This window comes from Oncorhynchus masou, chromosome 28, assembly GCF_036934945.1.
Source record: "Oncorhynchus masou masou isolate Uvic2021 chromosome 28, UVic_Omas_1.1, whole genome shotgun sequence".
Taxonomy (NCBI): Eukaryota; Metazoa; Chordata; class Actinopteri; order Salmoniformes; family Salmonidae; genus Oncorhynchus; species Oncorhynchus masou.
Genome location: NC_088239.1, coordinates 41154359 through 41179495, shown reverse-complemented (window position 1 = coordinate 41179495; position 25137 = coordinate 41154359). Strand labels below are relative to the sequence as shown.

The 25137-nt window shown below is 42.2% G+C and overlaps 2 protein-coding genes across 4 annotated transcripts in view; both read right to left on the bottom strand.

Annotated features, from left to right (window-relative positions):
• LOC135517585 (CBP80/20-dependent translation initiation factor-like) overlaps positions 1-23682 on the bottom strand; it is a 46099-nt gene extending 22417 nt beyond the window's left edge. Inside the window, exons 1-3 of the mRNA XM_064942022.1 lie at positions 23305-23682; positions 19477-19776; positions 752-907 (exon numbers count right to left, since the gene is read on the bottom strand). Coding sequence (XP_064798094.1) covers positions 752-907; positions 19477-19734 — 414 coding nt within the window. The 5' untranslated portion in view covers positions 19735-19776; positions 23305-23682. The remainder of the gene's footprint in view (positions 1-751; positions 908-19476; positions 19777-23304) is intronic.
• LOC135517584 (CBP80/20-dependent translation initiation factor-like) overlaps positions 23682-25137 on the bottom strand; it is a 78142-nt gene continuing 76686 nt past the window's right edge. For all 3 annotated transcript variants that reach the window (XM_064942019.1, XM_064942020.1, XM_064942021.1), the window contains one exon: positions 23682-23797. In XM_064942019.1, the coding sequence (XP_064798091.1) occupies positions 23693-23797 (105 nt within the window). In that variant the 3' untranslated portion in view covers positions 23682-23692. The remainder of the gene's footprint in view (positions 23798-25137) is intronic.

Here is a 25137-nt window from a genome sequence, read left to right as displayed (position 1 = left end):
TTTTCCTAGTATTTGATTTCACTCTAAACCCTCCATCCTCCCCATCCACTGTCTGTCTCGCATGTCTGTGTCTCGACCACTTCTGCTTATTCTTTTAGCGGTAAAGCCCTAGATTTTTACCGCGTCTGTCTGCGGTCTCTGGTTTTCATGGAAACGGTCGGAGCCATTGTGACAGACCACTTCTGCTGATGGGAATTGGAACTCTGAGGCAAGGCAGGTGTTACCGGAATCATCTTCCCCATTAGTATTTTTCCAATTACTAAAAGTGCTGTGCTGTGGGATGGCTAGATGGAACAGCCCTCTGAGTAAGGAAGCTTTGTGATCGTAGGGAATGACATGTGTCTGTTCCAATATCCATCCAGAAATAATGTCCCTGCAGTGGTATGCTAGTGTAGATATTGGAAGATAGCCAACATTATAGTACTGTATGTAGGTTACATTGCAACATAGTTGGGCAAAGATGAGTAGGGGTGGAATGTCCGTGTGTGAGAGTGTACTATCCTCTCTGCAACATGGGGGCGACTCTGAAGGGTTCTCAGGTGGAGGTGTGTTAGTAGGTATGTTAGTGTATAGAGGAAGATGTGTGTTGATGGTGGTATGGAGGTAGGTGTGTACTAACCTCTCTGAGACAGGTGTATATGGGACAGACCATGACTCTGAAGGGTTCTCAGGTGGAGGTGTGTTAATAGGTATGTTAGTGTATAGAGGAAGATGTGTGTTGATGGTGGTATGGAAGTAGGTGTGTACTAACCTCTCTGAGACAGGTGTATATGGGACAGACCAGGACTCTGAAGGGCTCTCCAGCACTGGACCTCATTGTGCCAAACATCTCACACAGGAAGGTGATGAACCCCAACCAGCACTCCACGTCAGATGCCTGCAGCTCTTCCCGACGAGAGAAGTCCTTCTGTAGAGGACAGAGAGGAGAGATTTAATGTTAGGGAGCAGAGAGATGAGATACTGTAAAAACACAACACAGCAGAGAAAAGTCCTTCGGTAGGGGAGAGAGAGAGGGGTGAGTACAATGTTAACCAGGTTAAGCATAATTGTGACATATTTAAATTGTTTTATCAAGGTATTTCATTTATAAAATCAGCCTCTGTTAAGCACATTCGCTTCACAACAATTTGGCTGATAGCCACACGTCCCAGCTTGAAATGAGTGTGCCTTACAAGACTGAGGTATCAGGTTGCATATCCACAGCCATTGGAAGCTGGGAAGACCCGCCTTAACTTTCATTCGCTGGCCAGACTGTCAATTTATGTCGGAAGGACACGTCGCACCTTCATATTCCGGACAGCATTGGAAAACTAAGAACCTTCAGCATTGATAGCAACTAGTCCCATCGTTGTACGACAAACATAAATGGTTTTATTTCAAATTTAATTTAAAAAATGTATTTCAACCATTGTGTTCATCACAGACGGACGACTTTTTAATTGTATTTTATTTTTTTTACCCCTTTTTCTCCCCAATTTCATGGTATCCAATTGTTTTAGTAGCTACTATCTTGTCTCATCGCTACAACTCCCGTACGGGCTCGGGAGAGACGAAGGTTGAAAGTCATGCTTCCTCCGATACACAACCCAACCAAGCCGCACTGCTTCTTAACACAGCGAGCATCCGACCCGGAAGCCAGCCGCACCAATGTGTCGGAGGAAACACCATGCACCTGGCAACCTTGGTTAGCGAGCACTGCGCCCGGCTCGCCACAGGAGTCGCTGGTGTGCGATGAGACAAGGATATCCCTACCGGTCAAACCCTCCCTAACCCGGTCGACGCTAGGCCAATTGTGCGTCGCCCCACGGACCTCCCGGTCGCGGCCGGTTTGACAGACAAACGACTTTTATAGGAGATGAAATCTGAGATCGTATTAAATCAGTAGTCTCTGTGTTTTGTTTCTTATGCTTTGTACTTTTTGTGGACCCTAGTAAGAGTAGCTGTTCTGCAAAACCTAAAAATGGGGATTCAAATAAACTAAAAACATTCAGGACGGGAGGGATGCAAGAATCACAAAGCTGTGACACAAAAGTAAGGCTACTTCTTCCTACCCACTAGCTATGATATGATGAACTGTTACAGTAATAATGTAACTGACATGGTATAGGATGACATTTGTGAATTTGATTGTAAATATATATAGATGCGATTCTCAAATAAAATATTTCAGGCCCTATTCAACCATTTTTCATGAATGGGAACTTAATCATATATTGATATTTCATAATTGTGTATCGTATTTGTACTACAGTATGTCCTTGAGCTTGGGTCGTCAAAAGTGAGTTCATCTCAGCAATATTTTTTACCAGAAAGGTGAGATTTCTATATTTCTGGCACTATGAAGCATTACTATCTTGTCATGAAAAATGATCAAATTCGGGCATAGCCATATAGACATCTGGAAGGTCAGCCATTAGCTTTGAACATGTTAACACAATTATAAGTCAGTCCATATGTAGAGGACAGAATGCACAGAGACACCTGACAACCAAACTAGGGCACAGGGTACCTCAAGATAGCCTTCCGTAGCAGCTAGAGAGAGGAGAGATACTGTGACTCCTTCTAGGGTAGAGGAGATGTATACTGAAACTCACTATAAACTCAGAAGATCACCAGGGGTTGAGACTGAACAGTGATGCAGATCCAATGTGATCAGAGCCGCTTTCAGAAGGTCTCTTATTAACCCCAGAGCACTGTACTTTACTTACTGTGTGCGCTCTCACACACACACACACACACACACACACACACACACACACACACACACACACACACACACACACACATTGTGCAACCAGGGGATGGGGGAGGGAAAGAATAATCTATGATTTATCCTTAGAAAGGAGACTGATGTCTCAGTGCCTATCTTAATTTACACTCATGGAAATGGGCCTATATGGATAGGGCCAAATATCAATGTCTCTAACAGAATAACTTCCAATGGTGGAAATTGAAAGAGAGCACTTGGGAGATTATGGGGAAGTTTTCAAAGCAAAGGTGAGGACACAACAGTTCACCTGATACAAGACTGAATGCAAACAAACAGTTGATGTTATGTGCATTTTACATTTATTGCACTTTTCACAGAATTTGTTGATAACAACATCTGAAAAAAACTCTGGATAGATTCAGTAAGATAATAAGAAAATTAATTGAATGTTGGAGTAGGTGCAAGATAAGAAAAAGGGTTTGAGTGAGATGTCTAACTGGTGTCTCCAAGTGGCCACACACCTCTCCAAACTGTGCACAGTTTCTAAGTCATTTCAATGCACTTTTATGACTCAAGGAAAGAGCATTCAATGATAAGGTGTTTTTAGCTCTCCTAGCTTGCCATTGAGGAACTGAAGCAAGCACACTTGTTTTTTTTGTACACAATCCAAATAAGTTCCATTAAAAATCGCAACCTGGTTCAGGTGGGCATCATTTGAAAAGTAGCAGTGCGTGGGTAATATCACTGGGGAAGCCAAGCCCATGACACTATTTTTTTTTTGCCGCGCCAGGACCATTCACAGTTGAGTTTGATCAGTTTAGCTCAATGCTGATTCACAATTTTTTTTATATTTTTGTCAAGGGAGGCCAGATGCTCGCTGGCTTCCCTTGCCTTCAATGCTACGGGCGGCAACAATGTCATACTCGTTTGGACCATACAGCATCAGATACAGTACATTTGGAAAGTATTCAGAACCCTTCACTTATCCGCAAGTTACAGCCTTATTCTAAAATGAATTAAATGGGTTGTTGTCCTGTTGGAAAGTGAACCTTCGCCCCCAGTCTGAGGTCCTAAGCACTCTAGAGCAGGTTTTCATCAAGGATGTCTGTGTACTTTGTTCCGTTTATCTTTCCCCCGATCCTGACTAATCTCCCAGTCCCTACTGCTGAAAAACATCCCCACAGCATGATGCTGCCACCACCATGTTTAACCGTAGGGATTAGAGGTTGACCGATTAATCGGAATGGCCGATTAATTGGGGCCGATTTCAAATTCAATCGGAAATCGGTATTTTTGGACACCAATTTTACATTTTTTTTTTTTACAACTTTATTTAATATTTATTTAACTAGGCAAGTCAGTTAAGAACACATTCTTATTTTCAATGACGGCCTAGGAACAGCCTCGTTCATGGGCAGAACGACAGATTTTCACCTTGTCAGCTCGGGGGATTCAATCTGGCAACCTTACAGTTAACTAGTCCAACGCTCTAACGACCTGCCTCTCATTGCACTCCACGAGGAGACTGCCTGTTACGCGAATGCAGTAAGCCAAGGTAAGTTGCTAGCTAGCATTAAACTTATCTCATAAAAAACAATCAATCATAATCACTAGTTAAACTAGTAATATCATCAACCATGTGTAGTTATCTGGAGTGTCCTGTGTTGCATATAATTGATGCGGTGCGTATCGTTGCTCCAATGTGTACCTAACCATGAACATCAATGCCTTTCTTAAAATCAATACACAGAAGTATATATTTTTTAACCTGCATATTTAGCTAAAAGAAATCCAGGTTGGCAGGCAATATTAACCAGGTGAAATTGTGTCACTTCTCGTGCGTTTATTGCACGCAGAGTCAGTGTATATGCAACAGTTTGGGCCGCCTAATTTGCCAGAATTTTATGTAATTATGACATAACATTGAAGGTTGTGCAATGTAACAGGAATATTTAGACTAATGGATGCCACCCCATAGATAGAATATTTCACTGAAAGAATGAAAGTCTTGTTTTCGAGATGATAGTTTCCGGATTCGGCCATATTATTGACCTAAGGCTCGTATTTCTGTGTATTATTATGTTATAACTAAGTCTATGATTTGATAGAGCAGTCTGACTGAGCGGTGGTAGGTAGCAGCAGGCTCGTAAGCATTCATTCAAACAGCACTTTCGTGCGTTTTGCCAGCAGCTCTTCGTTGTGCGTCAAGCATTGCGCTGTTTATGACTTCAAGCCTATCAACTCCCGAAATTAGGCTTGTGTAACCGATGTGAAATGGCTAGCTAGTTACCGGGGTGCGCGCTAATAGCGTTTCAAACATCACTCGCCCTGAGACTTGGAGTAGTTGTTCCCCTTGCTCTGCATGGGTAACGCTGCTTCGAGGGTGGCTGTTGTCGTTGTGTTCCTGGTTTGAGCCCAGGTAGGAGCGAGGAGAGGGACGGAAGCTATACTGTTACACTGGCAGTACTAAAGTGCCTATAAAGAACATCCAATAATCAAAGGTTAATGAAATACAAATGGTATAGAGAGAAATTGTCCTATTATTACTATAATAACTACAACCTAAAACTTCTTACCTGGGAATATTGAAGACTCCTGGTAAAAGGAACCACCAGCTTTCATATGTTCGCATGTTCTGAGCAAGGAACTTAAACATTAGCTTTCTTACATGGCATATATTGCACTTTCACTTTCTTTTCCAACACTTTGTTTTTGCATTATTTAAACCAAATTGAACATGTTTCATTATTTATTTGAGGCTAAATTGATTTTATTGATGTATTATATATTAAGTTAAAATAAGTGTTCATTCAGTATTGTTGTAATTGTCATTATTACAATTTTTTTTTTTTAAATAGGCCGATTAATCGGTATCGTTTTTGTTTTGGTTCTCCAATCGGTATCGGGGTTGAAAAATCATAATCGGTCGACCTCTAGTAGGGATGGTATTGGCCAGGTGATGAGCAGTGCTTGGTGTTCTCCAGTTCTTTGTCACCTCCCTGACCAAAGCCTTTCTTCCCCGAAAGCTCCGTTCTTGGGGACCTTCAATGCTGCAGACACTTTTTTGGCACCCTTCCCCAGATCTCTGACACAATCCTGTCTCGGAGCTCTACGGACAAATCCTTCAACCTTTCGGCTCGCTTTTTGCTATGACATGCACTGTCAACAGTGCGCCTTTCCAAATCATGTCCAATCAATTTAATTTACCACAGTTGTACTCCAATCAAGTTGTAGAAACTCCCAAGGATGAGCAATGGACACAGGATGCACCTGAGCTCAATTTCGAATCATAGCAATGTGTCTGAATACTTACATAAACAAGGTATTTATGTTTTTTATATTTACTAAATTTGCAGAAATGTCTAAAAACCTGTTCTCACTTTGTCATTATGGGGTATTGTGTGTAGATTGATGAGGAAATGTTTTAACTAATCATTTTTAGAAGGCTGTAATGTAACAAAATATGGAAAAAGTGAAGGGGTCAGAATACTTTCCGAATGCACTGTAGACTGCTTACACAAAGAGCGGCAGAAGGGCGCTGTTTCACTCACGTAGATGCTTTCTCCTGTGAAATGCATTCAGCCTCTTGCGAACTGAAGGAAAATTATGAAGAAAAAAAAAGATAAATTATTTGATGTTGAAAAAAAAAGTGGGTTCAATTTTGTTTTTATTTATTTATTTCACCTTTATTTAACCAGGTAGGCTAGTTGAGAACAAGTTCTCATTTACAACTGCGACCTGGCCAAGATAAAGCATAGCAGTGTGAACAGACAACAACACAGAGTTACACATGGAGTAAACAATTAACAAGTCAATAACACAGTAGAAAAAAAAGGGGAGTCTATATACAATGTGTGCAAAAGGCAATATTGCAGATTAACACTGGATTGATAAATGATCATGTACAGGTAGAGATATTGGTGTGCAAAAGAGCAGAAAAGTAAATAAATAAAAACTGTGGGGATGTGGTAGGTGAAAATGGGTGGGCTATTTACCAATAGATTATGTACAGCTGCAGCGATCGGTTAGCTGCTCAGATAGCTGTTTGAATATATGCCACTGCATTGTAAAGCTTGTTCTGTTGCCAACATGGCTACCTAAGTTATAAACTATGTTAGGCTTTCAAAAGGCACTTTAGGCAAACAGATTGTAATTTTGGTGTGCTTACAATGGAGTTGTGAGTGCATTCAAGTACGTGTTCCGCAGTTAATTGTCTCCACAATATGACAAACCTTTTTTGTCTGTTATCTAGGCTTGGGCGGTATCTAAATTTTCATATCGTCCTTCTCTCATCCTGGGATTTGCGGAATTTCCCGCATAACACACAAAGGGGCGCTAAAATCACAAGAAAAACTCATTGGGTCTCTATTACCAGAATGCTAACAAAATTAGCACAAACTAACAGCAAAAATCACAGTGTGTTAGTTAAATGCTAACAAGCGAAAAAAAGGGAGAACAGGGAGAAAATTGTAAAGGTAACTCACCTAGAGCTCTGACTTCTGGCAGAAAGTCATTATAAGATATCTGATGGCAAACACTTAGTAGTGAATTGTATACAAGTGTAACTCCATCACTTCATGTGTGCCGCACAACAGAGACTCGCTGATAGATATAGAACGCTATGGACACACCAGCTTCTGGTTTCTCCCGTTGTGCTATTTACAAACAAACGTGTGATTAGCTCAACTGTTTTGGGGAGGTATAGTAAACTTCAAATGTAAAATAATGTGACACGTGAAATTGCATTTACATTACAATAGTTTTAAGAAAGCATAAACAAATGAAGAAACTTTTTTTATCTCCTAATGTATTGCACATGTTGACTAGATATTAACTTAAAAAGTAGCTACAAAGTAGCTACAAATATTAAAATTTATTGCAACATTTCAATTAAATAGTTTTGACTGTATTGGAAAGCTCATGGGTGTGTGGTTTGCTTGTATGACATCGAAGTGGTATTTATTATAGTCCTCAACATCTAATCTTTCAGAACACATTGACTCCTCTCGATTTACAGAATTTCCCTCACTCAGACAACAAATGTGCAAAAGTAGCCCATTTAGTGGGAGGGACGGCGGCATCATCTTGTCACAGTGCTCAAGTTTATTACTGCTGTCAATCAAAGCCCATACAGCGCTGTGAGGCGGAAAACCTGAGCTCTGACGTCATGTATAGCATGTTAATGTAAGCCACTGCATTCAAATTTAGGCGCTTATCAATGACAAATGTTTATACAGGTAGTCTGGAGAAGCCAGTCGAAACAACTTGCCTAAAAGCCAGAGAATAATGTCGGGTTGGGTTATAGGGGGAATCCTTGACAACAAACTAACGGAAGAGTGGAACACAAAACAAACTCTGCTGCTCCAAGCAATATTCTATTTTTCAATGCGTAAGAGGAGATAATAGGTTTGCAAATGGTCGGAAACTTTCCGGTAAATTTCCAGAATTTTCCCGGACATTTTCCATGCGAAGTTAAGACATGGAATTTGGGGAATTTTTGCTTAAATTAATTTAAAAAAAGTTAGCTTATAACAGTGAACCTTTTTTGTGGGATACACAAGGCAATTCTAGGTCTTGTGGCATATTTTGGTTAAACTATCCCCAATTCAATGGAATTGGAACCCTGCGCCATCGTGCATACATTTATTTTGTTCCCCCACACCAAACGAGACCACGTGTTAAAATATCAAAACAAACTCTGAACCAATTACATTAATTTGGGGACAGGTCGAAAAGCATTAAACTTTTTGGGCAATTTAGCTAGCTAGCTTGCTATTGCTAGCTAATTTGTCCTGGGATATAAACATTGAGTTGTTATTTTACCTGAAATGCACAAGGTCCACTACTCCCGACAACTAATCCAAACATATAACGGTGAACCGAATTGTTTCTAGTCATTTCTCCTCCTTCTAGGCTTTTTCTTCTCTTGACTTCATATTGCGATTGGCATTTCATAAATTAGGTGCTTTACCGCCACTGACCTTGTTTGTCTTTCAGTCACCCACGTGGGTATAACCAATGAGGAGATGGGAGAGGCAGAACTTGCAGTGTGATCTGCATCACAAATAGAACAGACTTCTATTTTAGCCCTTGGCAACACAGACGCTCCTTGGCACGCAAGCAGCGTGGGTGCAATAAATATATTTTTTAAATAAATCATTTTTGTGTTTTATTTCACCTTTTTTTAACCATGTAGGCTAGTTGAGAACAAGTTCTCATTTACAACTGCGACCTGGCCAAGATAGAGCAAAGCAGTGCGACACAAACAACAGTTACACATGGAATAAACAAACATGCAGTCAATAATACAATAGAGGAAGTCTGTATACAGTGTGTGCAAATGAGGTAGGATAAGGGGGGTGAGGCAATAAATAGACCATAGTGGCAAAATTATTACAGTATGGCAAATTAAACACTGGGGTGATAGATGTGCAGAAGATGAGTGTGCAAGTAGTGGTACTGGGGTGCAAAGGAGCTAAATAAATAAAATAAATAACAATATGGTGATGAGTTAGTTGGGTGGGCAATTTACAGATGGCTATGTACAGGTGCAGTGATCTGTGAGCTGCTCTGACAGCTGGTGCCGAAAGCTAGTGAGGGAGATATGAGTCTCCAGCTTCAGTGATTTTTGGAGTTCGTTCCAGTCATTGGCAGCAGAGAACTGGAAATAAAGGCCGAAGGAGCAATTGGCTTTGGGAGTGACCAGTGAAATATACCTGCTGGAGCTTGTGCTGCGGGTGGGTGCTGCTATGGTGACCAGTGAGCTGAGATAAGGCGGGGCTTTAACCTAGCAACGATTTATAGATGACCTGGAGCCAGTGGGTTTGGCGACGGATATGAAGCGAGGGCCAGCCAACGAGAGCATACAGGTGGCAGTGGTGGGTAGTATATGGGGCTTTGGTTACAAAACGGATGGCACTTTGATAGACTGCATCCAATTTGCTGAGTAGAGTGTTGGAGGCTATTTTGTAATGACATCGCCGAAGTCAAGGATCGGTAGGATAGTCAGTTTTACTAGAGTATGTTTGGCAGCACGAGTGAAGTATCGTTTTTTGCGAAATAGGAAGCCGATTCTAGATTTAAATTTGGATTGGAGATGCTTAATGTGAGTCTGGAAGGAGAGTTTACAGTCTAACCAGACACCTAGGTATTTGTTGTCGTCCACGTCAGAACCATCCAGAGTAGTGATGCTGTAAGGGTGGGTAGGTGTGGGCAGCGATCGGTTGAAGAGCATGAATTTAGTTTTGCTTGCATTTAAGGGCAGTTGGAGGCCACTGAAGGAGAGTTGTATGGCATTGAAGCTCGTCTAGAGGTTAGTTAACTTCTTATGGCTGGGGGCAGTATTGAGTAGCTTGGATGAATAAGGTACCCAGAATAAACTGCCTACAACTCAGGCCCAGTTGCTAATATATGCATATTATTCGTAGATTTGGATAGAAAACACTGAAGTTTGTAAAACTGCTTGAATGATGTCTGAGTATAACAGAACTATATTGCAGGCAAAAACCCGAGAATAAAATCCAACCATGAAGTGGGAAATCTGAGGTTTGTAGATATCTAATATACAGCGTCTTTGGCGTCATATTGCACGTCCTAAGGCTTCCACTAAATGTCAACAGTCTATAGAACCTTGTTTGATGCTTCTACTGTGAATAATGAGGGAAGGAGAGCTCTTTGAGTCAGGTGTCTGGCATGAGCTGATCACGCGCGTTCACGTGAGTGCGACCTGCTTTCCATCGCATTTCTGAAGACAAAGGAATTCTCCGGTTGAAACATTATTGAAGATTTATGTAAAAAAAATCCTAAAGATTGATTCTATACATCGTTTGGCATGTTTCTACGAACTGTAATGGATTTTAAAAACTTTTCTTTCTGACTGGCTCGTCATCAATTTGTATTTTGGAACTAAACGCGCGAACAAAAAGGAGGTATTTGGACATAAATTATGGACGTTATCGAACAAAACAAACATTTATTGTGGAACTGGGATTCCTGGGAGTGCATTCTGATGAAGATCAAAAGTTAAGTGAATATTTATAATACTATTTCTGACTTCTTGACTCCACAACATGGCTGTATGGCTTGTTTGGGCTCTGTACTCAGATTATAGCATGGTGTGCTTTTTTCGTAAAGTTTTTTCGAAATCTGACACAGCGGTTGCATTAAGGAGAAGTTTATCTAAAGTTCCATGTATAATACTTGTATCTTTTATCAATGTTTATTATGAGTATTTCGGTAAATTGATGTGGCTGTCTGCAAAACCACCGGATGTTTTGAAGGCAAAACATTACTGAAAATAACACGCCAATGTAAACTAAGATTTTTGGATATAAATATGAACTTTATCAAACAAAACATACATGTATTGTGTAACATGAAGTCCTGCGACTGTCATCTGATGAAGATCAAAGGTTAGTGAGTCATTTTATCTCTATTTCTGATTTTTGTGACTCCTCTCTTTGGCTGGAAAAGTGTTTTTCTGTGACTAGGTACTGACCAAACAATTGTTTGGTGTGCTTCCGTCGTAAAGCCTTTTTAAGATCTGACTCTGTGGCTGGATTTACAACAAGTTTATCTTTAAAATGGTGTAAATACGTGTATGTTTGAGGAATTTTAATTATGAGATTTCTGTTTGAATTTGGCGCCCTACACTTTCGCTGGCTGTTAACAGGATCTCAGCCATAAGAAGTTAATTCCGACCACCTATCTAGAGCCATGCTAACTAAACGCACTTTTACTAACCAGCACATGTTCAATTCCGAACACCTATCTAGCGCCATGCAGTGTCTAAAGGGCCAGAAGTGTCCAAACGGCCAGAAGTATACAGAATGGTGTCATCCGCATAGAGGTGGATCAGAGAATCACCAGCAGCAAGAGCATCATCATTGATGTACACAGAGAAAAGAGTCGGCCTGAGGATTGAACCCTGTGGCACCCCCATAGAGACTGTCAGAGGTCCGGACAACAGGCCCTCCGATTTGACACACTGAACTCTGTCAGACAAGTAGTTGGTGGCTAGGCAGTCATTTGAGAAACCAAGGCAGTCTGCCGATAAGAATATGGTGATTGACAGAGTCGAAAGCCTTGGCCAGGTTGAGGAATACAGCTGCACAGTATTGTCTCTTATCGATGGCGGTTATCATTTAGGACCTTGAGCGTGGCTGAGGTGCACCCGTGACCGGAAACCAGATTGCATAGGGGAGAAGGTACGGTGGGATTCTAAATGGTCGGTGATCTGTTTGTTAACTTGGCTTTCGAAGACCTTAGAAAGGCAGGGTAGGATAGATATAGGTCTGTAGCAGTTTGGGTCGAGTGTCTCCCCCTTTGAAGAGGGGGATGACCGTGGCAGCTTTCCAATCTTTGGGGATCTCAGATTATTTGAAAGAGGTTGAACAAGCTAGTAATAGGGGTTGCAACAATTTCGGCAGATAATTTTAGAAAGAGAGGATCCAGATTGTTTATCCCAGCTGATTTGTAGGGGTTCAACGTTTGCAGCTCTTTCAGAACATCCTCTATCTGGATTTGGGTGAAGAAGAAATGGGGAGGCTTGGGCAAATTGCAGTGAAGGAGGTCGGGGAAGCCAGGTGGAAAGCATGACCAGCCGTGGAAAAATGCTTATTGAAATTCTCATTTATTGCGGATTTATCAGTGGTGACAGTGATTCCTAGCCTCATTGCAGTGGGCAGCTGGGAGGAGGTGCTTTTATTCTCCATGGATTTTACAGTGTCCCAGAACTTTTTGGAGTTAGTGTTACAGGATGCAAATTTCTGTTTGAAAAAGCTAGCCTTTGCTTTCCTAACTGCCTGTGTATATTGGTTCCTAACTTCCCTGAAAAGTTGCATATCGCGGGGGCTATTCAATGCAAATGCAGTACGCCACAGGATGTTTTTGTGCTGGTCAAGGGCAGTCAGGTCTGGAGTGAACCACGGGCTATATCTGTTCCTGGTTTAAAAAAAATTTGAACGGAGCATGCTTATTAAAGATGGTGAGGTAAGCACTTTTTAAGAACAACCAGGCGTCCTCTACTGACGGAATGAGGTCAATATCCTTCCAGGATACCCGGGCCAGGTCTATTAGAAAAGCCTGCTCGCGGAGGGCAGGTTGGTTAGGATGATATCTATGCAGGTGCCTGTGTTTACGGATTTGGGGTTATACCTGGTGGGTTCATTGATAATTTGTGTGAGATTGAGAGCATCAAGCTTAGATTGCAGGATGGCCGGGGTGTTAAGCATGTCCCCACAGCTGGAGGCAGAAGGTGGTCTATAGCAAGCGGCAACGGTAAGAGACTTGTTCCTGGAGAGGTGGATTTTTAAAAGTAGAAACTCAAATTGTTTGGGCACAGACCTGGATAGTAAGACAGAACTCTGCAGGCTATCCCTGCAGTAGATTGCAACTCCGCCCCCTTCGGCAGTTCTATCTTGTCAGAAAATGTTATTGTTAGGGATGTAAATTTCAGTGAATAGAATAATATAGATTTCTAAATGTATTTTGCGAAGCGAGCGGTGTAGTCAGCCCGTACTACACTGTCTGAGCCAAGGACTACATGCTTTCTGGTAAAATTTGATTACAATCCTGGATGGGGTGAATATATTTTATATGACATATATGACAGTTGAAGTCAGAAGTTCACATACACCTTAGCCAAATACATTTAAACTCAGTTTTCACAATTCCTGACATTTAATTCGAGTAAGAATACCCTGTTTTAGGTCAGTTTGGATCACCACTTTATTTTAAGAATGTGAAATGTCAGACTAATAGTAGAGAATGATTTATTTCAGCTTTTATTTCTTTCATCACATTCCCAGTGGGTCAGAAGTTTACATACACTCAATTCGTATTTGGTAGCATTGCCTTTAAATTGTGTAACTTGAGTCAAATGTTTCGGGTAGCCTTTCACAAGCTTCCCACAATAAGTTGGGTGAATGTTGTTCTTAAGCCATTTTTTCACAACTTTGAAGTATGCTTTGGGTCATTGTCCATTTGGAAGACCCATTTGCGACCAAGCTTTAACCTCCTGACTGAGGTCTTGAGATGTTGCTTCAATATATCCACATAATTTAATACCTCATGATGCCATCTATTTTGTGAAGTGCACTAGTCCCTCCTGCAGCAAACACCCCACAACACGATGCTGCCACCCCGAAGCTTCACGGTTGGGATGGTGTCCTTTTTCCTCCAAACACCTTACTTAAATTATGTAAATTAGCCTATCAGAAGCTTCTAAAGCCATGACATCATTTTCTGGAATTTTCCAACCTGTTTAAAGGCACAGTCAACTTAGTGTATGTAAACTTCTGACCCACTGGAACTGTGATACAGTGAATTATAAGTGAAATAATCTGTCTGTAAACAATTGTTTGAAAAATTACTTGTCATGCACAAATGAGATGTCCTAACCGACTTGCCAAAACTATAGTTTGTTAACAAGAAATTTGTGGAGTGGTTGAAAAATGAGTTTAATGACTCCAACCTTAGTGTATGTAAACTTCTAACTTCAACTGTACATTATTTGTTGTTAACTAGTAAATAGTAGCCTACAGCAAAATGTGTTTCTAACTGTGTTTCTAACCTGTTTCCATACATGTTTCATTTTAAAACATTTATCTTACAAAGGAGTTGTTTGATCTAACTGTTTAACTATTTATCTGCACATGGAATTGTATTTCTTTTTTTGTACTCTTTTCTAATCTTTACAGGAAAATAACACGGGCATTATCTGATGTGTGGAGACATTTCATTGCAGCAAATGTAGGAAAATAAAAGGTGTACATTTGCAAATACTGTGCCAAATCATATGTGAAGATTGCAACAAAATGCAGAACCATCTGGTTAAGTGCATACATTTCCCTCAGCGCAACCTCTGAAAAAAAAGTCCCTTTACTTCTATTGGAGGTGAAAATTATGAATCAGACACCTTATCGATAGCAACAGCTCATGGTCCTCCTGGAATCAGACGTTTTTGTGACTCAATGGAGGAACGTAGTCAGATAAATGCTGATGAATGTCTTGCTTGAGCTGTGCATGTAACTGGTTCACCTCTGATGCTCACAGGCAATGTGTCTTGGATGAGATTTCTGGACGTTCCTCGCCCAGCATATACCGCTCCAACCAGACATGCTTCATCTACTAATTTGCTGGATGTAGAGTTCAACAGAGTTCAAGTGAAGGTCATGCAAATCATAGAGAAAGCAGACTGTATTCAATCATCTCTGATGGGTGGTCGAATGTTTGTGGGCAAGGAATAATTAATTACATCATCTCCACCCCTCAACCAGTATTCTACAAGAGCACAGACACAAGGGACAACAAACACACCAGTCTCTACATTGCAGATGAGCTGAAGGCAGTCATCAATGACCTTGGACCACAGAAGGTATTTGCACTGGTGACAGACAATGCTGCGAACATGAAGGCTGCTTGGTATAAATGGTTAAGTATGTGAAGGGTCATCAAGTTATAACAGCAATCTACCTCACCAAGCAAAGTGAGAAGAATAAGAGCACTACATTGAAGCTGCACCGCAACACCCATTGGGGTGGATTTGTCATCATGTTTGACAGTCTCCTGGAGGGGAAGGAGTCTCTCCAAGAAATAGCCATATCACAGTCTGCCAATATTGACAGCCCCATCAAGAGGATCCTCCTGAATTATGTATTTTGGGAGAGAGTGGTAAGTAGCCTGAAACCTATAGCAGTAGCCAATGCAGCGATTGAGGGAGAAAAAATGGCATTCTGTCTGATGTTCAGACTCTGCTTGGAGATGTAAGAGAAGAAATCCGTACTGCCCTGCCCACTTCACTGTTGCTCCAAGCAGAGGAAACTGCAGTTCTGAAATACACCAAAAACAGTGAAGACTTCTGCCTGAAGCCCATACATGCCGCAGCATACATGTTGGACCCCAAGTATACTGGCAAGAGCATCCTGTCTAGTGCAGGGATCAACAAGGCCTATGGTGTCATCACTACCATGTCTCGCCACCTTGGCCTGGATGAGGAAAATGTTCTTGGCAGTCTGGCCAAGTATACTTCCAAGCAAGGGCTTTGGGATGGAGATGTAATATGGCAGTCATGCCAACATCTCATCAGCCACCTGGTGTAAGGGACTTTGTGGATCTGAGGCTCTTTCCCCCGTTGTCTACATCATCCTCCAAATCCCACCAACATCAGCCTCCTCAGAGTGCAACTGGTCCTTGTTTGGGAAAAGCACGCAACAGGCTGACCAATACAAGGGTTGAAAAATTGGTGGCTATCCGGTCAAATTTGAGGCTTTTTGAGCCTGACAACGAGCCATCCTCAACAAGGTTGGAAAGTGACAGTGAAGATAAGGCCTCAGTCTGATGTTCAAGAGGTGGACATTGAGGGGGTCCAGGGAGAAGACATGGAAGCCTGAGAGGAAGACAACCAAAGCTTTGGTTTCTAGACTATGATTTCACAGATGTATGCTGAAAAAGTTTTTGTGAGATGCGATAGATCATTGGGGATCATTCAATATTCCCTTTCTTTTGTTGTTCAGTGAAACCTCCCATGAGAAGAGTCAACTCATTTAATTAAAGTTAAATTTGTGACTAAATTGCTTTAAAATATATATATTGGTTCAGTGAGGATCTCTGAATGGATCTCTGAATGATCCAATGTTGACCTAAATGACTAATGATGATAAATACAATCCACCTGTGTGTAATCAAGTCTCCGTATAAATGCACCTGCACTGTGATAGTCTCAGAGGTCCGTTAAAAGCGCAGAGAGCAGCATGAAGAACAAGGAACACACCAGGCAGGTCCGAGATACTGTTGTGAAGAAGTTTAAAGCCGGATTTGGATACAAAAAGATTTCCCAAGCTTTAAACATCCCAAGGAGCACTGTGCAAGCAATAATATTGAAATTGAAGGAGTATCAGACCACTGCAAATCTACCAAGACCTGGCCGTCCCTCTAAACCTTCAGCTCATACAAGGAGAAGACTGATCAGAGATGCAGCCAAGAGGCCCATGAACACTCTAGATGAACTGCAGAGATCTACAGCTGAGGTGGGAGACTCTGTCCATAGGACAACAATCAGTCGTATATTGCACAAATCTGGCCTTTATGGAAGAGTGGCAAGAAGAAAGCCATTTCTTAAAGAAATCCATAAAAAGTGTCATTTAAAGTTTGCCACAAGCCACCTGGGAGACACACCAAACATGTGGAAGAAGGTGCTCTGGTCAGATGAAACCAAAATTGAACTTTTTGGCAACAATGCAAAACGTTACGTTTGGCGTAAAAGCAACACAGCTCATCACCCTGACCACACCATCCCCACTGTCAAACATGGTGGTGGCAGCATCATGGTTTGGGCCTGCTTTTCTTCAGCAGGGACAGGGAAGATGGTTAAAATTGATGGGAAGATGGATGGAGCCAAATACAGGACCATTCTGGAAGAAAACCTGATGGAGTCTGCAAAAGACCTGAGACTGGGACAGAGATTTGTCTTCCAACAAGACAGTGATCCAAAACATAAAGCAAAATCTACAATGAAATGGTTCAAAAATAAACATATCCAGGTGTTAGAATGGCCAAGTCAAAGTCCAGACCTGAATCCAATCGAGAATCTGTGGAATGAACTGAAAACTGCTGTTCACAAATGCTCTCCATCCAACCTCACTGAGCTCGAGCTGTTTTGCAAGGAGGAATTGAAAAAAAATTATTTCTCTCGATGTGCAAAACTGATAGAGACATACCCCAAGCGACTTACAGCTGTAATCGCAGCAAAAGGTGGCGCTACAAAGTATTAACTTAAGGGGGTTGAATAATTTTGCACGTCCAATTTTTCAGTTTTTGATCTGTTAAAAAAGTTAATATCCAATAAATGTCGTTCCACTTCATGATTGTGTCCCACTTGTTGTTGATTCTTCACAAAAAAAATACAGTTTTATATCTTTTTGTTTGAAGCCTGAAATGTGGCAAAAGGTCGCAAAGTTCAAGGGGGCCGAATACTTTCGCAAGGCACTGTATATCCAATGCATGTAAGAGGGAATAAGATACTTAAAAGAAGCAATATTTGAAACCACTAAAATGGTAAAGCTTTATATATCGATGTAATGTTTATTTCGTAGTGGGCAAAACCCTCAAAAATACTAACCATACTAACCAACCTTGGCTAATGCCTATACTTTACATCAACTTCATAATGAGAAAGTTGGGCATAAAAACATGCTGGGAAAGTTGCTGGGAACATTTAATTAAATTTAAGAGAATGAAACAACCTGTTTGAGCGCAATAAAAATAACTATGGTTAATCAAGGTTAATGCTCATTGTGCATGTATAGAGATAACATAAGATGGTAGAAATAAAAGTAGATGACAGAGAATCTGAGTTGGTGAAGTCTGTGTAGCTCTGTATGCTCTTTGTACAGCAAACACACATGCACAGATAGTTATATATGCGCGCAGGCACACACTCGGTGGTGGGCGAGCCATGCCAGACAGGACAGGAAGTTCTCTGTGACTGTGCCATAGGGGAGGAAGGGGGATGGGTTACAATGTGACACCAGGGCGAGAAACAAGCCTAGCACTCATTTGCTAAAAGACAGCTACAGCACTTAGCACCCAGCAGACAACCCAAACCAGCCACACACACACACACACACACACACACACACACACACACACGTCAGAAAGGTGGAGAGAGGGCAAATAGGGTAGAGGGGGGAGAAGGCAATGTTCAGATGAGAGTTTAACAGGAATATCAACTCACTACCAACAAAACTTTCGATAAAGAGTTAATAATTTATGCATTTTTCCCCAAACATAATTTGTACATTAATGGTATTTTATATATATAAATAAATAGGAGACTAATAAAGCAAGTTGCATTTATCCTCATTAATTGATCTTTAACAAACATACCGTTTTTGTTTGATAGTCCTTTATTCTTTTCTAATGAGAAATAGTAATAGAAATGTTGAATTAATGCATTATGCTAAACACCACGTGACAAATTATCTAAATGTTCTATTGTGTTAATTGAGTCCGGGTGATGCTTTAGTAAACAGGCCTGTTTAATTAAAGAAAGGTAAGAGAAACCAGGGACTAGCCAGCCAGCTGTATAATAATTCTGTGGAATAATCAACAAATTATTCTCAGGTTGAAAGAGTCGAGATTTGGCATCACATCCACTAGTAACAATCTTTTTAAACACGCCACATTCTGCTGTTTATAACATTAGAAATGCATCCATTCTCTATTTACTGCAAATGAAGGCAGACAAACAGAGAAGGGGAAGAGGAGGAGGGGAGTACGGTGACGCAGCAGGTGGGTTAACATTTCGCCTGGCATGTCAACCACAGAGAGCTGGCGGGTGGAGAGAAAAGGAAAGAGAGTAGAGGGGAGAGAGAGAGTTAGCGCCCAGACTGTGTCTGCAATGGAGCGTCTGTCTGGCTCCCAAAGGAGGGAGGGAAGTCGTGACACCCAGGGAGGCACTGAGCCTTAGTGCGGGCAGGACAGACGTGGGTGGGGAGAAACCTTATCTTGGGTGAGGCTAGGCAGACGTCCCCCCCTCAGGCTATGGCCTCCCATGCTGTTCATTAGCTCTGTGCCCACTGACATTTTCCCCACGTCACACACAGCCCACGGGGCCAATGACACCAATTAGGACCATCCACACCCACTCACACACACTCATTGCCTGACAGACACCACACACACACGCTGAAAGACAGATGGATGGGTGGACAGAAAGACATGCACGTACCCACATAACCCCACTCCCTCCCTCCATCCCATCTCACCTGTAACATATTGAGTAGTAATGATCTAAACTTGGTCCCCTCCACCATGAACAGGGCCATCTTGTCACAGAGTCTGGCCGCGGAAGCGGCGAAGCTTCTGTCGCTGAGGGCCTTGCCATAGATAGTAGAGACGATCTGGGCCAGGCTCTCCTCTGACTGGGTCGAGGTCTGGGCCTCCTCCATGAAGGAGCTGAGCAGGCCGTCCACCCCGGCACTGTTGTTCCTCATGCTGTTCAGGATCTCCAGCAAGCGGTCCATGCGGCTCCGCTGGGGGCCCGCTGGGGACACGATCGCCTCCTCCTGGAAGACACCCGATGAAGGGTGGCGGTTAAAAAACAACTTGTGTATGTAGTAGGTAACACTTTATTTAGATAGTCTGTTGAGCGTTAATAGGTGGATTATCAACATGTCATTGTCAACTGCATATCCGTGGACTTTAAACAACGAATAGTGTTAACGACTACTGTACTATAGAAAGCGTGTGGTCTTGATACTGTATCTCTGTGTCCTTACTGCACTAACAGTATTCAAGCTGACAACATGCTAGCTTTCTATAGCAAATAGAGGTTTAACCAAACAACAGGGGAGTTGTTCCATGTCATTTCAGTAAGCCATGTCTGTATGGAAGTTGTTTAGACTGGCTTCTGAATAGTTTTTATAGTTAGAAACAGATAAGATGAGCTTTCCTGCAACATTATTTTGCTTAAATTTTATTAGATCGCTTGAGAAATTGCACCCAAAAATTGGCCCTTTTAATTTATAGGATTCACATATTCAATAAATATAGTACTCAACGTCCGATTTGGACCAAACTTCTTCCTACTATTTAGAAAGACATGAGGAATCCAATAAAATGGTCAAAAGCCACCCACGGACCCACGGACCCCCTACACCCCACGCCAATCCCACCCCAACAACCAGTATCAGTTCTCGATGTCTGACAAGTAGTATGGAGCTGCAGCTCGGAGTATTGGTTCTCCATCCTCCAGTGACTTCCAGTGACTATGCACGCACCACTTTTTCTACATATTGTTGTGTTAGAGCCTGAATTTAAAATGGATTCAATTGAGATTGTGTGTCACTGGCCTACACAAGATACCCCATAATGTCAAAGTGGGATGATGTTTTTGGAATGTTTACAAATGAGTTAAAAATCAGAAGCTGAAATGACTTTTGAGTCAAGTATTCAACACCTTTTGTAAATGACAAGCCTAAATACGTTCATGAGTAAACATCTGGTTAATAAGTCACATAATACGCTGCTTGGATTCACTGTGTGCAAGAATAGTGTTTAACATGATTTTTGAATGACTACCTCATTTTTGTACTGCACACATACAATTATCTGTAAGGTCTAGAATTTCAAACACATATTCATAAAAAAAAGAGAGGAGGTTTTCAAATGCCTTGCAAAGAAGGGCAACCATTGGTAAATGGGTCAAATAAAAAAAGCAGACATTGAATAGCCCTTTGAGCGTGATGAAATTATAATTGCACTTTGGATGATGTATCAATACACCCAGTCACTACAAAGATACAGACGTCCTTCCATACTCAAGTTGCTGGAGAGGAAGGAAACCGCTCTCGGATTTCATCCTGAGGCCAATGGTGAATTTAAAACAGAGTTTACTGGCTGTGATAGGAGAAAACTGAGGATGGATCAACAACATTGTAGTTACTCCACGATACTAAGTTAAATGACAGAGTGAAAAGGAAGCCTGTACAGAAAAAAAATATTCCAAAACATGCATCCTGCTTGCAATATGAGAATTTGGCAAAGAAATTAACTTTGTGTGTTATGTTTGGGGCAAATCCAACAACATCCCTCGTCATATTTTCAAGTGGTGGCTGCATCATGTTATCGGCAAGGACTAGGTCGTTTTTTAGGATAAAAATAAATGGAATAGGAGAAAGTAGTACAACTGAATGCTTTCAACTGAAATGTGTCTTCCGCATTTAACCCAACCCCTCTGAATCAGAGAGGTGCGGGGGACTGCCTTAATCGACATCCACAGCACCCGGGGAACAGTGCCTTGCTCAGGGGCAGAACGACAGATTTTTACCTTGTCAGTTCAGAGATTCGATCCAGCAACCTTTCGGTTACTGGCCCAACGCTTTAACCACTGGGCTACCTGCCACCCCAAAAGAGCTAAGCACAGGCTAAATCCTCAAGGAAACCCTAGTTCAGTCTGCTTTCCACCAAACACTGCAAGACAAATTCACCTTTCAGCAGGACAATAATGTAAAAAAACACACAAATACACATTGGAGTTGCTTACCAAGACGACATTGAATGTTCCTGAGTGGCCTAGTCACAGTTGACTAAAATAGATTGAAAAACTATGGCAATAATTGAAAATGGGTATCTAAATGACTAACCACCAACTTAAGAGAGCTTGAAGAATTTTGTGCAAATATTGTCCAGGTGCGAAAAGCTCTTAGAGACTTACCCAGAAAGACTCACAGCTGTAATCACTGACAAAGTTGATTCTAACATGTATCGACTCAGGGGTTTGAATACTTATTTCATTTTCAATAAATTAGCAAAAAAAATCTAAAAACATGTTTTCACTTTGCCATTATGGGGTATTGTGCGTAGGTGGGTGAGATTTTTTAAAATTCAATCCATTTTTAATTGTAGAATAAGTCAAGGGGTATGAATACTTTGTAGGTAATGTATTCCCTGTGAATCTGGTGACGTCCCCCCCCCTCGTTCAGAGAAATTTGCCATTTAAGTTGCTTGCATAATTCACCATAAATTAGTGTGAAAGTACCAGGTTTTGTCCAATAGACTAGCCTTAATGAGGAGAACTTGGTCTTATTCACCAGGCAGCGAACGGAAGAAAGTTGACTGAAAGAGGTACGAAGTAGATTTATTAAATTAGAAGCGCAGTTTTAGTTTTCGATTTCAAACTGTTTTGCTACGGTATGCCTTAATGAATACAACCCCGGACTCAAACGCAGACAGACCTGGCTGTGGATAATATCCCATGTTTCCTCCCATTTAGCAAAATTCCTATGTGTCTGCGTCCCAAATAGCACCTTATTCACCTATATAGTGCATTACTTTTGACTATACCCCCTATGGGCTGTGATCAAATATAACACACTATATAGGGAATAGGATGCCATCTGAGACACAGCCTGTGTTTTCCCTCCAGATCGGCATGTTTGAAGCTGTCAGTTAATCTCAGTCTTGTTGTCGGAGGCTGTAAGTGGGTTAGGAGCCTCGATGTCTTAGATACTTGCATGTCTTAGATACTTGCAAACTAAACAAACACACAGCGTTAGAAATTAATTAGCTTATATCCCAAATGGCGCCCTATTCCTTACATAGTGAACTACTTTTGACCAGAGCCCTATGGACACTCGTCAAAAGTAGGGAACTATATAGGGAAAAGGGTGCCATTTAGGACGCGGACTTAGATGGAGGGAGGGGGAAGTAGTCCTGGGTTAAGGCTGGGCTGGTTGTGGGGACGCTGGAGCTGAGACCAGCAATACAAAAGTCTAGCACGCAGCAGAAAACATCAAAAGGCTGTTGCTCCAGCTACTTATCCTCCTCCCAAGAGAAGAGAGAAGTTTACCCACAACAGCAAAATCTACAGACAAGCCACCACTGTTAATCCAGACTGAACCCTTACTGAGAAACCTGTGTGGTGTGTGAATGACTTTGTATGCATCTAAAAATGTACATTAGTTACTGTGGGTTTATGTGTGTTTACGCAATGCGCATGTGGTGTAATGTGCATGTGTGTGTAGAAAGGGGAGGGTGTGGCCATGGCATGCGATGGTGATTGACAGACAAGACAGTAAAGAGCTTTCGTTTACCTCGTCTTTTAGCCTCCTCCTCAGCCTCTCTTTGGACGACGGCAGAAGACTGACTTTAGGGCCACCCTGGCCCCCAGGCAGGTCATTGGGGCCCCTTGAGTTCTCTGGCTCCAGCCTAGTGCTGGCCTCCTCTACATTTACATCATCAGTCTCTTCGTTTTTTCTGGGTGGTGCCCCTTTGTCTCTGTCTCCCGTTGGGGTTGCCCCCCTGTCTCTGTCCACTGCCGGGCCACCCTGCGGTCCCTGTTCTCCTCCCTGCCCCTGCTGGTTGTGGTGCCAGCGGCGGTTCTGGCTGTAGCCATGGTGGAGGGGCCCCTGGCGCTGCCCGCCGTGGCCCTGGAACTGCTGCCCATGGCTACCCCCACACTGTCCTCTGTGCTGCTGCTGGTCACGAGAATGTTGATTGACTGTTTGTTGTTGTTGTTGTGGCGACTGCTGCTGTTGGGTCTTCCTGTCTCCTCCTCCTCCCCCCGGTGGTCTCTGCTGCTGTCTCCTGTAACGAGACAAGCAGGCGGGTAAGGGTTCTGTTAACCACGTGGCAAAGCGTGACGCCCAGGCTACTCTGTCTGGCCAGCATGAACCAAGCCAGCGACCTCAGGCACCCTGTCAACTCCATGTCCATCTGTTCAGCTGCGACTCAGTCACTCCCCTCTCGGTCTGCCTGCTCTCTCTTGATCATCTATTGTAACACAGTCCCACTTTATTTTACCTTTATTTTACTAGGCAAGTCAGTTAAGAACAAACAACAGAACAAAGAACTTATTTTCAATGACGGCCTAGGAACAGTGGGTTAACTGCCTGTTCAGGGGCAGAACGACAGATTTGTACCTTGTCAGCTCGGGGATTTGAACTTGCAACCTTTCGGTTACTCGTCCAACGCTCTAACCAGTAGGCTACCCTGCCGCCCCAACTATGTCTCTACCTTCTAACACACTGTCTCCCCTGGCACAGACATAGCTCATCTAACAGAGCCTGTCTTCTTTCAGTCAAATACTAAAACACCATAGATCTGTCAACAGCTAACAGCCATGGCCGCCTGCTACCATAAGGCCTGGGAGTTCTTATGAATAATAGGTGCTTCCCCATGTGGTGTGGGTCTCTGCTTCACAAGGAGCTGACTGATGCAACAGGATTAAACACATTTGTTCTGCTTTCGCCCTTAGCTTCAGATCAACAGGAGCTTGCAGGCCGTGTCTGTGTAAGGGGGGGGGGGGGTATAACAATTAATATCCTTTCAGGTAACAACCCTCGACTAAAATCTGATTACAATGAGATGTTCAGTTAAAAAAAAGTGACTATTTGAACATGCCTTCCTTTCAACTATAAGGGGCAGGTAGCCTAGCGGTTAAAAGCGTTGGGCCGGTAACCAAAAGGTCGCTGGTTCAAGGTGGCAGAAAAAAATATGCCGTTCTGCCCTTAGTTGACTCCCAAGAACAACTGCTCCCCCTGGCGCCAACGACGTGGACGTCGATCAAGGCAGCCCCCCCCCCATATCTCTCTGATTTAGACGCATTTAGCTTGAATGCATTCAGTTGTGCAACTGAATAGGTATCCCCTTTCCTATCAAACCATCATAGAAACACAAGAACCTAAAGCAAGCAATTCATATGAAACTGTCCTCAACCAACATTCTAACCCTTCAACAAAAGCCCCATCACATCCTAAACAACACTGTCCAAGATATTTCCAGCAGATTTTTCCACTGCTTGTGTTCAAATTTAACACCACACCCACTCTACAGAGGCATGGAAAACATGAAGCAGGCCAACACTCATAAAATCCAATAGCGCCACCATTCATCAATTCTCTCTCTTTAAAGATTGGCCAGCCAGG